The 15347-nt window shown below is 40.3% G+C and overlaps 1 protein-coding gene across 1 annotated transcript in view; it reads left to right on the forward strand.

Moving 5' to 3' along the window:
- Positions 1-13277, forward strand: part of PTPRK (protein tyrosine phosphatase, receptor type, K) — a gene marked incomplete at both ends in the record, with an annotated part of 33669 nt that extends 20392 nt beyond the window's left edge. The window contains 10 exons of the mRNA XM_010072930.1: positions 498-595; positions 1317-1433; positions 2185-2339; positions 3411-3546; positions 5426-5575; positions 6144-6317; positions 9279-9410; positions 9642-9767; positions 11715-11878; positions 13142-13277. Of these exons, the coding sequence (XP_010071232.1) occupies positions 498-595; positions 1317-1433; positions 2185-2339; positions 3411-3546; positions 5426-5575; positions 6144-6317; positions 9279-9410; positions 9642-9767; positions 11715-11878; positions 13142-13277 (1388 nt within the window). The remainder of the gene's footprint in view (positions 1-497; positions 596-1316; positions 1434-2184; positions 2340-3410; positions 3547-5425; positions 5576-6143; positions 6318-9278; positions 9411-9641; positions 9768-11714; positions 11879-13141) is intronic.
- Between the last annotated feature and the right edge of the window lie 2070 nt (positions 13278-15347).

Here is a 15347-nt window from a genome sequence, read left to right on the forward strand (position 1 = left end):
CTCAGCGCCTACTCGTGGTTGCACACTTTGCTGGGAGATAGATAGATGGTAAGTGCCCAGGACCTGTACCACCAACCCTCCTGATAGATGCTTCACTCGGCTGTGGGCATCTCGTTGGTGAACGTCTGAAGAAACTCACACGCAGCTCACTGTATTTAACAAATGTAAAACAAGCCTAGAAACGTAACTATAGAGGTAGCCACACATTGCTGTGTCCTTGTAGTTTTCAAGCAACTTTCTGGCATTTCACTATGTGAAACATCTGCTATTAATTTCTTTCAAGTGGTAATTCAGTTAAACTGAAAAGATTCAGCATTGGTTAGAAATAACAATGTAGTCTGGAAACTGGCATGATAGTATGATAATGTGGTTTCACGAAGCTTTCATCTTTGAGCAAGTGTGTTCGTATCAGCTCTGAAGAGCACTGGGTTTTATTTTTAGCTTTTTCTTTGACTGTTATTTTTTTGTGGAGTATTACCTGGAATTTCTTCTTACAGGTCCAGTTCATGAGACTGTGTATGACTTTTGGAGAATGATATGGCAGGAGCAATCGGCTTGCGTTGTGATGGTCACAAATTTAGTGGAAGTTGGGAGAGTAAGTTTTTGTTTTGTTTTTCTTTTAATGCTAAAAGCCTAAAGAAAAACTTACTGATAAGACACACTGTCAGCAGAATGTAGAAGAGTCTTGTGATGGACAGCCCTGCATCCTGAGAGGTGGGGAAGCAGGAGAGTCCAGACATTGTTGCAATTGTGGTATTGTGTAAAACCAAAGCTAACTTCTGAGGAAGACTGATGCTGTGTTGCTTTCATGAGTAGTAAAAAATTGTCTGAATCCGAAGTTCATATTTCAGCAAAATGCATTTGTGTATTGTAACTCAAATGAGCAGAGTAAGTGGACTAGTGAGCAAATGTGCTTCTATATCAGTGTCTAGAAATCAGCAAATTATTTGCAGTTTAGCAGTAACACATCCCTCAGGGAGTAACATAAAGTGTCCGGGATTTCTTGGAACAGTTTGATTACTGATATGAAATGCATCCTAGTTTAACATAAGTGGAAATGTATTCCAGAGCTCAGCACTAAAAAAAAAAAAAATGCTCATTTAGAAATGAATTTGGAATCTAAGTACATCCGTGTAAAGCAGTGGAAACTCCTTATAGCTAGTGCTTAAGTTGACAGAACAGCCATTAGCCATGACAAGCCACACGAGTGCATGGTCATTTTGGAAATAAATGTGGTGTAGTGCAGTACATGCAGTAATGTATGCTCAACCTTTTATTTTCCTTTGGTGTAAAATGCATTCTCATTTTGTATTTAGGTCAAGTGTTACAAGTACTGGCCTGACGACACAGAAGTTTATGGCGACTTCAAAGTGACTTGTGTAGAGATGGAGCCCCTTGCAGAATATGTTGTCAGGACTTTCACTCTGGGAAGGGTGAGCGTGTTTTGAAAGGGCTCGGCAAAATACTGTTCCCTGGTAGCAAAGAGCATGGAGGAGGCTATGCTTGCATGTGTTCCTGTACAGTACCAAATCCCTTCACCTGGTTAGCAGGTCCACAGTGTAGACAGCCTTACATCACCGTGGGAGTAATGCATTGTGTCAGCGCTATCCAAACATTCATCTCACTGTGGGATTTTGAATTGCCCCAGAAATGTTGACTGTTACCCCCCTCTCTGACAGTCACCTCTTCTCTGTAGCCACACTTCTGAGCTGAGCTCAAGTGCCAGGTTATGAGTCACGCCTGTCATTCATCTCCATTCACTCTGCCCTGAATGCTGCTGAGTCAATATCACTTAATCAAAAAACAAACTCTGTGAATGCAATATAGGTGGTACAGTTGTGGTCTTCTGGTAAATCATTATGCTTGCTTGTAAATGGAGCAGACCATTGTCTTAATTAGCAAAACTTCTGAAAATCGATGCAAATTGCTTCTAAGTCTGTGAAAAGAAAATCTAATTAAGCAAAATTAGCATGCTTTATGGCAGAAGGAAGAATTACAAACTTCAAAATGAAACAAAAAAAACAGTGACGTCTTTAAGCTCTGTATGGTCTTTGCTTTAAATCATTGATGAAATGATGAAACCAGCATGCAGATTCTATCACTGTGTGTTATCATTATATATCTAGTACATTAAATACTTTGAATTTCATAACCTTTTTTTGTTTCTTTGTTTGCCTTTTACAGAGGGGCTACAATGAAATCCGTGAAGTTAAACAGTTTCATTTCACTGGCTGGCCAGATCATGGAGTTCCTTACAATGCCACAGGCCTGCTTTCCTTTATACGGAGAGTCAAATTATCTAACCCTCCTAGTGCAGGGCCTATTGTTGTCCATTGCAGGTGTGTACAGAAGAGGTAGATTGATTTTTTTCCACAACTGTGTATGTGATTATTTACAGTAGTCTCTTGTGAAGCATCCATCATTTTGAAGTGTTTTGTTTTTGTTGTTCCTACTGCAGTAGGATTTGGCTGTCTACAGCAACGTTTGGAAATAACCGGTTTCTAGTACACTTTTCCTAAACAGAATAGCCAGAGATTTTCTTTACTGCAAGAGCGAAATCATATAATGCTTCAGGCTATCATTTTAGGTAGCCTACAACAATTTTGTGACAGCATTCAAGAGTAAGTGTAGATACAGCTGATTTGAAAGCTTGGTGTTGCATATAATGTCTGAACAGATTATTAATTTAAATCAAAGTAATCAAGTAGATGAAGGAATATGGAATGAGGTTAACGGCCCCAAATACAGAATGTTGTTTTTCCTGTGCAAGTTTGCAACGTTTGTGTTGCTGGGACAGAATGATTTGACAAATACAATTTTCTTTCACTACTGACAAATGTTTAATTACATTCTGTAGATAAAGTTACTCAGCATTTACAGATTTTAAGAATTCACTGTGCAAAAACTGTCCTAAGCTTTATATAAAACCAAAATAAATCAAGAGAGATTCTTCTGGATACTGTTAAATATGCTGTCTGAACCAGCTTACGGCTTGTATGTAAAATATACACTTGAGTTTCTTATTGTGATATTATCACTTAAAAATCATCCTTCGTCTTATTAAGTAAAACTAAGATCTGTCATATTTTGAAGTGCATGAGCTTAATCATCCTCCAGATTTCAATTTAGCTAACTTTTCTTTTTTTACTTTAGGTATTGATCTGAGTGATAAAAGGAGGAAACAAATTCTTTCTTAGCTGTTACTTAGTGGATCAAATCTGATGGAAAGAGGGTTTTTTGAGCACATCAAAAGATTCAAAGGACATTATGAGAAGAAGGAGAGAAGATAAAAATTAGATAGTGGTTGTGATGAAAGAACTGAGTGACTTTATAAGTACTCTCAGTAATGGGTTTATAAAGTAAGTGTTTTCCTGGGACTATTCCTAACAGTATTTACTGTTTCTTTTTAGTGCTGGTGCTGGACGGACAGGTTGTTATATTGTGATCGATATCATGTTAGATATGGCAGAAAGAGAAGGTGTTGTGGATATCTACAACTGTGTCAAAGCCTTGCGGTCCCGTCGCATCAACATGGTACAGACAGAGGTATGGCAGTTTACCTTCAAAGCACCTGGTGCTTTCTGAAACATGCCAGGTCAGAATTTCACCGTTATTCTGCAAAGAGCAGGCAGTGGCCCTGTTGAGGGGTTCTCTCCATTGGGGAGTATTGCTTAAGGCAAACAGTGCCCAGAACCAGGATGCTGCGACACACGTACCAGCTCCTTCAGTCTTCACACAAACAAGTGCCAGCCTAACTTTGTAACAAGAGGAAAGCAAGGAGGACTTTTTAGGGAAGACCCAACAGTAGGCCTGTCTGGCATGTCTCTCCTCTGCTCTGGAATCAATAATTCCAGGAACCCAAAGTTGGAATTTCATGAGGTTGCCGCTGGTTTTAGACTACCTCCAATCACTTTATCCATAATTTGACTTGCATGTGGAACTTCATGTCCATTTCACTCTTTCTTTTCAATTCTTGCTTTTATTTATTTTATTAACCTTATTGCCAAGCCTTTTTCCTTTATTTTTTACCCTTTTTGTCTTCTATCATGCGTTCAGGAACTCCACAGTAAAACTATTCCCTTAGTGATGAAGCTATAACAGCTCCCATTCTGCCACCTGAGTATCATGGAGCTTCCACAGAAACATAGGTGATGGATTTATATTAAGACAGGTTACCTGAAGTGGTTTGCCACTTCTCTCTCTTGTCTTCCTTGTGGACATCTACCTGAGAAGTTGTTTCACCTGTGACAACGTGCAAATCTCTGCAGTTGGCAGCCAGGCATATCAATGTAATTTGGTGCCATTTTTATTCTGTGCTGCAGCCTATGGCAGTTGAAAAATGTTCCTGATCAACTACCCCTGCTACAGGACCATTAACCTATGGGCAGTGCGTGGTGTGGAGTGTTTCAGTGTGACTACTTCAACTATCCTAGTTCAATCTGCTCTTTCATGTGAATTAACACCCCTACTGCTGTTCCTTTCCCTTTTGCCTCTTACCTCTCATCTTCTCTTAGAGGTTCATACCTACACAGCAAAATAAAGCTGTATTTGCAGCAAGTTCTTGTGATGGTCATCTGGACAACAGTGATGGCAATACCTCCGTAGCTATGTGAATAAGGCAACACAAGCTGTAGAGCCAGAATACGACCATGGTCCCTGGACATGTGCTCTTGTTACAGGCACGTGTTAAAGTTTTGCTGTTAATAACTTCGTCAGTATCCACAATAGCTAGGTGAGGCTGGCACAGTTCTTGCACTTTGCTGTATAGACATGATTTGCATCTATTACTCTCGGGGTGAGTAAATATAATAGACGTTGTGTAAAAATTGACAGGAGGCCTGATTGAAATAGTAATGCAGTTGTGTAGGACTCAAGATATCTCAAGGCTAGTAAGAAGAAAAAATGGGAAGAAATGCTATTTCTGTTGGGACACACTTGAATTTATTACTGGCCTAAAGCTGCCTATCAGACCGTTGATGTACTAGCTTGTACATGCATAAGGAGCATGCAGTGTGCCAAGTAACTGCTGATCACTCTAGTAGTGCTTGAAGCAATTTACACTTGCAGCTAGTATTATAAGACTGAAAGCTATTTACAAAAACCAAAACGAGTAAAGCCAACAAGTCACTGGCATATACACAGAAACCCCCAAGCACCACAAGAAAACTGAAAACCTCTTGCTAAATATATTGCTATGCCTGTTCTGTTAAGTTTTACTGAATTTAATTTGGTTCTAAAGAAAAAACCCATGTTAACTGCATCCCAATTAGGACAAGACTGTGTTTGTACTAAAGTGTTATTTAATGGATTGATGGACACTACCTTGAATGAACTTACAATCTTTACCTGTTTATCCTAAAAGAAGGAAATATTTGGGTTTTTTTTTAAATGGCTATAATTTTTGTTTCTTTGCCTGATTTGATAGGAGCAGTACATCTTTATTCATGATGCCATTCTAGAAGCTTGCCTGTGTGGAGAAACTGCTATTCCTGTCTGCGAATTCAAAGCTGCTTATTTTGATATGATTAGAATAGACTCTCAGACAAACTCTTCACATCTCAAAGATGAGTTTCAGGTATTCACAGTTCCTAGTAACTCTTCATGTGACAATGATTTTTTTCCCTCTAGATACATTTAATTTATTTTAAGGGAAAGGGTTTTCATATCATGTTTATAGTATTTGGTCCTTTACTTTTAGTCCACAAAATAAAGCACCCGTGTTTACATGCTTTGCAAAGTTGTTTTAAATATGGAATATCCTCCTTTGAATAAAATTGCAGTAAATATCTGTCTGGAATACAGAGCACTGACTGGGAACCATAGAGAGTTTTGGCGTACATTTGCACAGCTAAGGCACAGCTCTTTAGGGCTTCAAAGGATCCTGTTTGTTTTCTTCTTTTTGGAGGCAATAGGGTCATGCTGAATCTGTTCAGTGGTACACGAAGTGCCTTTTACACCTGCAGCTTAACCCCCCTTGGAAAGCTCCAGCATGTCTGTCAAACAGATAGCAGCTCTTACGGGCTCATGTTCTCACTAGTGACTCCGTTTTCCCGTATCACAATATTTTAAATTAAGACTTGGGGAATCTCAATTCCGTTGTCTGTTAGTTCACCGTGATAAAGAGAGCGTCCTCTCTCCCTTAGACCTTGAATTCTGTGACCCCTCGCCTGCAAGCGGAGGACTGCAGCATAGCCTGCTTGCCAAGGAACCACGACAAGAACCGCTTCATGGATATGCTGCCACCTGACAGATGTCTGCCTTTCTTAATTACTATTGATGGGGAGAGCAGCAACTACATCAATGCTGCTCTTATGGACGTAAGAGACTGTCTTCTTTGTCTGTGTAGTATGCTGTGAAAAGATGTGTAATATGAGAGAGAGCTGGTTACAGAAAGGGTAATTCTTTCTTACTGTAGTGCCCAGTAAAACAGTCCTAACAAAGAAGGGTGGGGGGAATGGGTCAGAAACCCCACCAGCTTGTGCTGCTTGTTCGTTATCCTTAGTCTTTTGCATCTTTGTGAGACCCACTAGAAATCTCCTCTTTTCAACAGCATTATATAAAGCTCTAGTCTCCAGCCCTCCAAATCTCAAATCGCAGCAAGATCAAAAATCCACTGTTAGTTGGGAAGTAAATAACACCTACCTGAGCCTGAGGTTACTGTTGCTATTTTATAAAAAGACTATGTATATTGAGGCAGGAGAGACAGGGGAAGAAGGAAAAAAATTGATTCTTTAGCATGTTTGGGGATGGGGTTGGGGTTATTGTTGTTCGTATTTTGAGTTGCAGCTCTTTGAAGTTTGAATGACAGCAGTATTGTCAGTGGAAAAAGTGAATTAAGGGGAAAAATTGAGGTGAACCTGCTTATAGGTGTCTGATTGATAAAGCGGTTCATTACACTTGCTGTCAGATACTTGCCTGTGCCTGCCATTAGCATTTCCAAAGTTAGATGCCTAAAGCCACCTTTACAGTAAGTACTTAAATAAGTGGCCTGATTTCCAGGAGCATGTCCCCTTCCTCAAAACTGAAGTGCTGTCAGAAACTGTGGTGTCAAGAAGAGATGCTGGAATAAAATGGCAAATAGCAGCAGAAATCATCAGGACTGAATGGTATATTCATCCTGGACTTCTGCCTGAGCTAGTGCAGGAAACATGTGAACTGCTAGCAAAATGTAGTCCCTAATCTCGCAATTAGCTATTGTGCCAGTAAAATAGAGGAGTAGCATGTGTGAAGACCAGTCTGTCATGGAGTCACTGGGGCTGAATGGATGAATTAGAGCAGTGAGTAGAATTTTAGTAGCAACTAAAATTGTTTAGAATTGCAGTTAAAATTACATTAAGCACCTGGATAAAATTGATGTGCTATGGACCAACCAGCACAGCAGCATAGAGTGTGGTTTGGGGAGAAAGGAAGACAACGCAGGCTGAACAGCTGGTGGCAGGACTCTGAGTGTGTAACAGTGTGTGGCAGGCAGGGACAGGAACCAAGCAATGTATTAATGGATGAGCAATCAGAGGCAAGTAAGGAAAGACAGAAAAGGTAATAATAAAAGGAAAAATGCAGCAGAAAAAAAGTCATGTATTACAATGAAGGCTATAAGTACAGGGTTAAAACTTTGGGTAAGAAAGCTTTTTTTCTGCTCTTTCTTTTCTGGTTTTTTAAAGACTGGTTTATTCAGAAAGGGGGACCGTACCACTGGGCAAGGAAAGGGGATTTTCAATAGCAAAGCGGAGATGGAAATTTTCCCCTTTCCACAATGTACTTGTCCCTGTGTTCCCACACGAAGGTGTCTGCTTCCCAGTGTGACAGCAGATGTCCTGCCTATTCTTTTTGAAAACCTGATCATCCCAGACTCAGTTCATTCTCTTATCTCAGGAAAGACCAAAAATGATGGGGAAAAGAGCTAGGAAAACATCAGTTAGTGCATGTTTTATTTCTTAAAAATACAAGGGGAGGATCAATATTGTTTGTTCCTCTTTGCTGCCTGGGCAGATCTGGGAAGTAGGACACAAGCTGCTACCACCCCAATATGCTTCCTGCATTAGAAAAGGATAGCAAACATACATAAAAAAAAACTTGTCAGCCTCGTTATTCTGTTGTCAAACAAGTACTGATGCTAAAGATATTGTTTTGTTATTATCACAATTTACAGCAAGTTAACAGGGTGAAAAGAATTGTATTTTTTCCTTCTGGGCCTCAAACTGTGCTTTTCGAGGGTATGTTAACATATTGCACATGAAGGATCCCTTATATGAGTCTTCAAACAGACAAGGTTCCATACCAGAAGTGGTTTACCTGGCCTACCAGGTTTCTCCTAGGTTAATTTACTTAATTCAGTAAAAAACCAGCCAGACTGCTTTTGGTACCAGCATGGGTGCTAAACACAGGGATCTCTGCATTGCATACAGCAGTCTCAGCACTTCACCTTCAAACAGGTGACTTACAATCCCAGCTGTCTACAAGAATATACACCATCTTACTCTGTTTCTCAGATTACCCTGTCGGTGCTTCCTTGACAGTTCATTTCTGTATTCCTTCACTGAATAGTTACAAACTGCCTGCAAAAAACTTCTGACCTATCCTTTTCTGCTTGCTGCTCGTAATACATGTGCTGCAGGGAATTAGCCCCTCTGGTATTAGTTGCATCTCAACTAACCTATGCAAGGCTGGAAATCCCTATTTGCGGTTGTGTATAATGCAGCATACAGAAAATGGAGTCTGCTCTCACGACAGACAATAGTATTTTGCTGTTTAATTTCTGCTTTCTGCTGGAAATGGGCCACAGTAACCCTGGAGGTCAGTTCCATGGATGAGCCTGTAGCTGTGGCACCAAAACAGAATTTGAGATTGAGCTTAGTCCCTAGTTCAGTCACAGGGCTCATGTGTAACCTGCTGTGGATGGGGTGACCTTCTGAGACCTCTACACCCCTCTCTGCAACACAGGGAGAAGGATTCCTGCTCAGTCTCTTGGACACAGTGCCTGGAGCCCGGTTGCCCGAGCCTCAGCTCAGCAGAGCCCTGAAGAGCATCTTCAGTGACCCATGCGTATTTGAACTGAAACAGTGCTTGGCTTGTAGCAAAGCAGAAGGCAGACCTGAGCAGAGCAACCTCTTTGTTCTTACTGGAGACGATAATGTATTTTTAACATCAGCTTTGGTGAAATCTGGTGTGATTGATGTCACAGCTTTGTTCTATTTATATGTTTTTTCTGTTGCAATGATTGAGTGGAAGTTATTAAGTACTTCCTCTACCGGTGCTAATAAAATCGTTTGCTTTTACAGAGCTACAGGCAGCCAGCAGCTTTTATTGTCACACAACATCCTCTACCAAACACTGTGAAAGATTTCTGGAGATTAGTGTATGACTACGGCTGTACTTCTCTTGTGATGTTAAATGAAGTCGACTTAGCACAGGTTAGTTTGGGGCTCGAGTTTTCCATGTACCATCTCATGCTTTAATCACGCTGGATCCACTCTATGATCAAAATGTAGAGCACTGCAGTGGCTTTGCAGTTATCCTCCGCTGTATAGCAACTAATTAACACTAGTTGCTCAGGAAAGGTTAGGTGAGATGTCTGCAGTGGAATAAGGCAATATTCAAATTGTAACTTACCATTTAATTATGCTCATTTTGCTCTGGGACAGGGCTGCCCACAGTACTGGCCCGAGGAAGGGATACTGCGATACGGTCCCGTTCAAGTGGAGTGCATGTCATGTTCAATGGACTGTGACGTCATAAACCGAATTTTCAGGATATGCAATCTAACAAGAGTAAGCATTATCATAACAATATGCAATGGAAAAATATTTTTAATGCTCTCTAGTCTCTTGTGGTTTTTAATTTTGAATAATAGTAGAATACTAATGTTAAGACATTAACCAGAAAAGGGTCAAGCATCGATACCTAATACTAATTTCTAGTACTTTTCTGCAGCTACACACTAAGCAGAGAGAGCAGTAAGGTGAATGACTGTTGTTCTGTGGTGTTCTCCCTGATGCATAGAAGATGTAAGAGAAGTATTCTGTTTGTTCAGTGTGCAGTGAAAGAAATATCCCTGTAATGAGCATGTAGTACCAGGTATTTAATTCTTAGCTTCTGTAAGATATCTTCTGTGGTGAATCAGGAACAGGAGTGCTGAGGCTGGTTGTGCAACCAGCACCTTCTCAGCCTAAGGTGCGAGAACCACAACATAAAAGGAAGATCGTGTCACCCTGCAAAGCGGGTGTGAAAAAACTCTGAAAGCTCCTCGGCCTCTGAAGAGTTCTGCACCTCTGTGCCTTGACCTACATTTATCATCTTTTTCTCAGCTTCAGTAGCAGTGCCAGTCTTGCATTCTTGTCAGCTCTTTCACACCTTACATCTTCTTGTCTTTCTGCTGTCCCATAGTGTTCCACACTGTCGCAGCGTCTTCTCAAACCCTGTTTGCCATGCAGTGCCTCCTCCTTTAGCTCTCCTCTATAAACTACTTATTTATGTTACCTACAGATAAAGAGCTACAGATGCTTGTGCCACAGTTAGATGTACAGTTAACCAGCAATCCCCATTTTACTTATCATTATTACTTTGTATCTTTCATCCAATACTGAACTTACACAACACAAGTTGCTACTTGGAGTATATGTTTAACTTTCGTCAATGTTGAAGAACAGCTGTGGGGAAAACTGATCACTGTGTGTATACAAAGCTTTTTTTTTTTCTTTTATTTTGGTCACATTTTCATTTTTTGAAGTGCAGAGATCAGTTTGTGTGTGGCCAGTATTTTGTCCAAACCTTTATTTTGCTTATATTCAGAGCTAAGAAAAACATTTTCAGCTCTTCATACCTTGTTTGGAAACTACAGGAAGCTAAGCTGGAGGCACACTGGCAAATATTACGCCATGGCACTTTCTTGGTTGTATTTTGAGACTTCCTCTCTTTTTATGATTCATTTCTTATTTTCCTTTTTCCACTTCTTCTTTTTTACAGTGTTTTGATTTTCTTCTCCTCTGCTTCTCTTTGTCTCCCATGCCTTTTCACTGTTACATCTGGCTACTAAATGTCTCTCTGCTCTGTTCTTCCTTTCCTAAAATCCACATTCCTACTCCTTTTTGTCTTCTTCCACTCCAAGAAACTGAATAGACTATTTATTCCTCCAATTATTGAGGCCTTCCTTGTGACAGTCTAATTCTATTCAAAGCTCTCCCTGTGTAGCATCTAGCACATGGAAGGCTCAGAGACTGGCAGCAAGGCTCTCACAATAACCATAGTCTGGCAAAAAAAAGGAAGACTTAGAGGAAAATAGTCATGTTTGTGCACCAGTATTACTTGTTTATTTGTAATGGGGTCGGTTCATGCATGGGAGCCCAAGGTATGTCTCTTCATTTCTGTAGGTCTAAGAATTTAACAGTGATGTTTTTAATTGGTTATTGATGTTAAGAATAAAAACCCTTACATACAGAATCTAGGGAATTTGTCCATTTAGAAAAAGTCAGGATAGGTTACATTAGTGATTGATAAACTGTGGACTGATAAACTGTGATGTTGTCTTCAATGTAGTTCCCTTTTTTCACTCTTTTGACATCTTCATTGAGGTCAAGTGATACAAACTAATGGAGACCCTGCATGTTGGCATCTGTCCATAATATAAACACTTAGATTCATGTTATTTTTATATTTTGGTTTTCTAAACCAAGATGTAAAGGTGCTGTATTGACCTAAAGCTCTTTGGTTTCCCTCAGCCGCAAGAGGGCTATCTGATGGTGCAGCAATTCCAGTATCTGGGATGGGCTTCTCACAGAGATGTACCAGCTTCCAAGAGGTCCTTCTTGAAGTTAATTCTCCAGGTTGAAAAATGGCAAGAGGAATGTGAAGAAGGAGAGGGCCGGACCATCATCCATTGCCTGTGAGTAACTGGGAGAAAGCCAAACTGCTGCTCTTCAAATATATGCTTATAAATTAGTTCTTAAGTTCAAGCAGTATTCTTATGGCTACCTTCTTTTGCACATGCCCTTGTTTCTTTAATTAAAAAAAAAAAAAATAAAAGAAAAAAGTACCACTGGTACTGTAGGTTGGCTTTTGGTCAACTTTCAGATTTGTCTGTGTCAGGTCAAGGTACCGTGGGAATGAGTATTTTGGACATGATACTACAGTGATACTGTGTATTGACTTCTGTACATAATAGCATGGTTTTTGGGTACAAAATGTGTACAGATCAATTTCTTCTGTACGGTTTCAGTAAGGAAGTCTTTTATGCAGAGTGCCAAATGGTTATTTTCTATCTCTTGCATATCATTTTTTCCAGAAGGCCTACTATATTTTGAGAGTTATAGTCTGAAAGGTATGGATAGATGAAATCAGAGAAAAGTTCTGTAATACAGTACATGATCCTAAAACTATTGTTGGTAAATTTCCACTGGCTGCTTACCTGATCCTGGTATTTAAATGGGAACTGGTTTGGGTGGTTTGAAAAGGCAGCATCTTTTTCTCCCTAAGCAGAGAATAACCACTCTTTCTTCTACCTTATTTAAATGTAAAGACTTAGAATGGAATTCCACTTAGAAATGGATTTAGGCTTCTGTTTGAATGTTCAGAACTAGCTTGTGGCTCATTTGTGCCCACCCCTCCTCATTATCTGTGGAACTTTCTGGCTAATTTAAACCTAAGAAGAAGTACCTACCTTAATTTCTTTGAAATTAAAATTAAAATAGTTCAGAAATATCCCCAATGTTAACAAGATATCCAATCAGTAATGCCTTGGCATTTCTCTGGCTGGATAATCATCATACGATAGGATAATGTGAGTCTCTTTCCAGAACTAAATGGAAAATGTTGTACTTACCATCGAACTTGGGTTTTAATTTCTAATGTTGTACTTGCCATTGAACTTAATCTTTTATTTCTAATACCTATGTAAATTAGGCTGTAGCATAGCTGGGCAACATAGTGGGCTGTAAGGGCAGAATTCAAAAGAAATAATTGAGAGTAAGGTCAGAAACAGCAAATGTCACACACCAAACCCACTGGAGGTGCAAGGAGATTGCTAAAGCCTGGTCTCCCTGTGGGACTCATGAATCACCCATGCTTAAAGAGACAAAGAACAGAAATGTATTTTGGATACTCTCTTATGCCATACTGACATTTAACCAGCTCTTTGCCTTGTGTCCAGAAATGGCGGTGGCCGGAGTGGGATGTTTTGTGCCATCGGCATTGTAGTTGAAATGGTAAAAAGGCAGAACGTGGTGGACGTTTTTCATGCTGTGAAGACTTTGCGAAACAGTAAGCCCAACATGGTAGAAACTCCGGTAAGTACCAGCCCGTCGGGGTTCCTGCAGACAGCTAAGGAGGCAGAGGCTCTCTTGTTGTCTGAGCTCCATGCTCAGTCCTGTGCCCACAAAACAGAGCGAACCTATGTTGGGCCGCAGGGAGAAAGGGACATGGGCTTTGGGTCCCAGGCTCCCCTTGTACTGTAAACTGAGTAGAAGCTGGTGTGATTCTTGGCGTGAGTGTAAGGTTGGGCATGTTATGTCCTGTGGTAGAAATGTATTGAGTGTACACACAACTCAGCAGCACGAGAGGCCAGCCTAAGCATTTACACTACTTCCCTTGTAGTGATACTGTGCTTTTCACAGAAAACATTCTGAGTTAACAGAATGCACTGTAACCTCCCAAAATAACCAGGTCTATTTGAAGAGAGGTTGCAGTGTGTTGTGCTTACACATACCGTCCTGAAATTTTACAGAGCAAGGCATTTCTTCTTGGTAGGAATAAACTGTATAGTCCAAATTAGTAGATATTAATATTTTGCTTCTTAATAACAACTGCTGCTTTGGAAGCTGTATTGAATAATGATGATGTTTGTTACTCAGATTTGTAGTAGTCAAAATGATACTTGAGAACTTTAAAATCAAAGACATGCGTCTATTATGTTGGAAATGAATATGTAGAATCATAGAATTATTTAAGTTGGAAAAGACTCTTAAGATCATTGAGTCCAACAGTTAACCTAAATAATAAACAATATAAACAATAAATTAATATAATCGATATGAGCCTGAATTAGCAAAAGCACAAACTAAATATTTCTATGCACATTGTCAGAACTCAGAATAACCTTCACTCTTCTGATCCTTCTCTATGCATACATTATGAGTGTATATTCATCCATGTGATCACTTCAAGTCATGAAAACTGAATGTTGTGGAAAGTCCTTAAAAAAAGTCTCACAAGTTGATTTTTTTCCTTCCTGTAGGTGAACGTGAAAGCAGGTTAGACAGAGTTTTGGAGTTTCTGCCATTTGACTCCTCTCACACTGCCAGCAGCCAGTGTCACTTTTCAGACAGATGGCTGCATACAGCATAAAAATCAGGGATGCCAATTGAAGTTAAAAAATCGTTTGCAGTTTATGCATAGTGAAAATTGCTTCTAACCTTGTGAACTTGCATATTGAGCAAAATGGCTGTGGCTGCATCTTCCCATATTGCCCTTTTTTCCAGGTGTCACTATTTGCTTAGTATCAAGTAGCTTCTGTGGCATAATTTGCTTAAGTATTGTGCATCGCTTCCATCCATTGCCACCACATAAATTAAGAAGATGGTTAAAATATTAACAGGTAGAGCATCCTGTAGCAGCAATGACATTGGGCTAGGTATTGCTGGTTTTGCCGCAAATATTTTGCATTCTGCTGTGCCATACACATCTGAGACACAACATATTGAATTGCTGCCTGGACTTCAGTTCACTGCTGTGAAGAAAACAGGTCACGTCACATGGAAAATTACTTGTATCACTGTTTCTGTAAACCTGTATTTCGTTTCAAAATAGTCCTGAATTCCATAGAATCATAGAATGGCTAGGGTTAGAAAGGACCTTAAAGATCATCAAGTTCCTACCCCTCATCCATGGGCAGGGACACCCTCCACTAGCCCAGGTTGCTCAAAGCCTCATCCAGCCTGGCCTTGAACACCTCCAGGGATGGGGCATCCACAACTTCCCTGGGCAACCTGTTCCGGTGTCTCACCACCCTCACACTGAAAAATTTCTTCCTAATGTCTAGTCTAAATCTACCCTCTTTGAGCTTATGCCCATTACCCCTTGTCCTGTCACTACACTCCCTGATAAAGAGTGCCTCCCCATCTCTCCTGTAGGCCCCCTTCAGGTACTGGTAGGCTGCTATTAAGTCTCCTTGGAGCCTTCTCTTCTCCAGGCTGAACAACCCCAAATTCTTTCAGCCTGTCCTCATAGGGGAGGTGCTCCAGCCCTCTGACCAATTTTGTGGCTCTCCTCTGGACTCTTTCCAATAGGTCCAAGTCTTTTTTATGTTGGGGGCCCCTACATCTGAACACGGTACTCGAGGTGGGGTCTTACAAGAGCAG

The sequence above is a fragment of the Pterocles gutturalis genome, unplaced genomic scaffold (assembly GCF_000699245.1).
Source record: "Pterocles gutturalis isolate BGI_N339 unplaced genomic scaffold, ASM69924v1 scaffold41852, whole genome shotgun sequence".
Taxonomy (NCBI): domain Eukaryota; kingdom Metazoa; phylum Chordata; class Aves; order Pterocliformes; family Pteroclidae; genus Pterocles; species Pterocles gutturalis.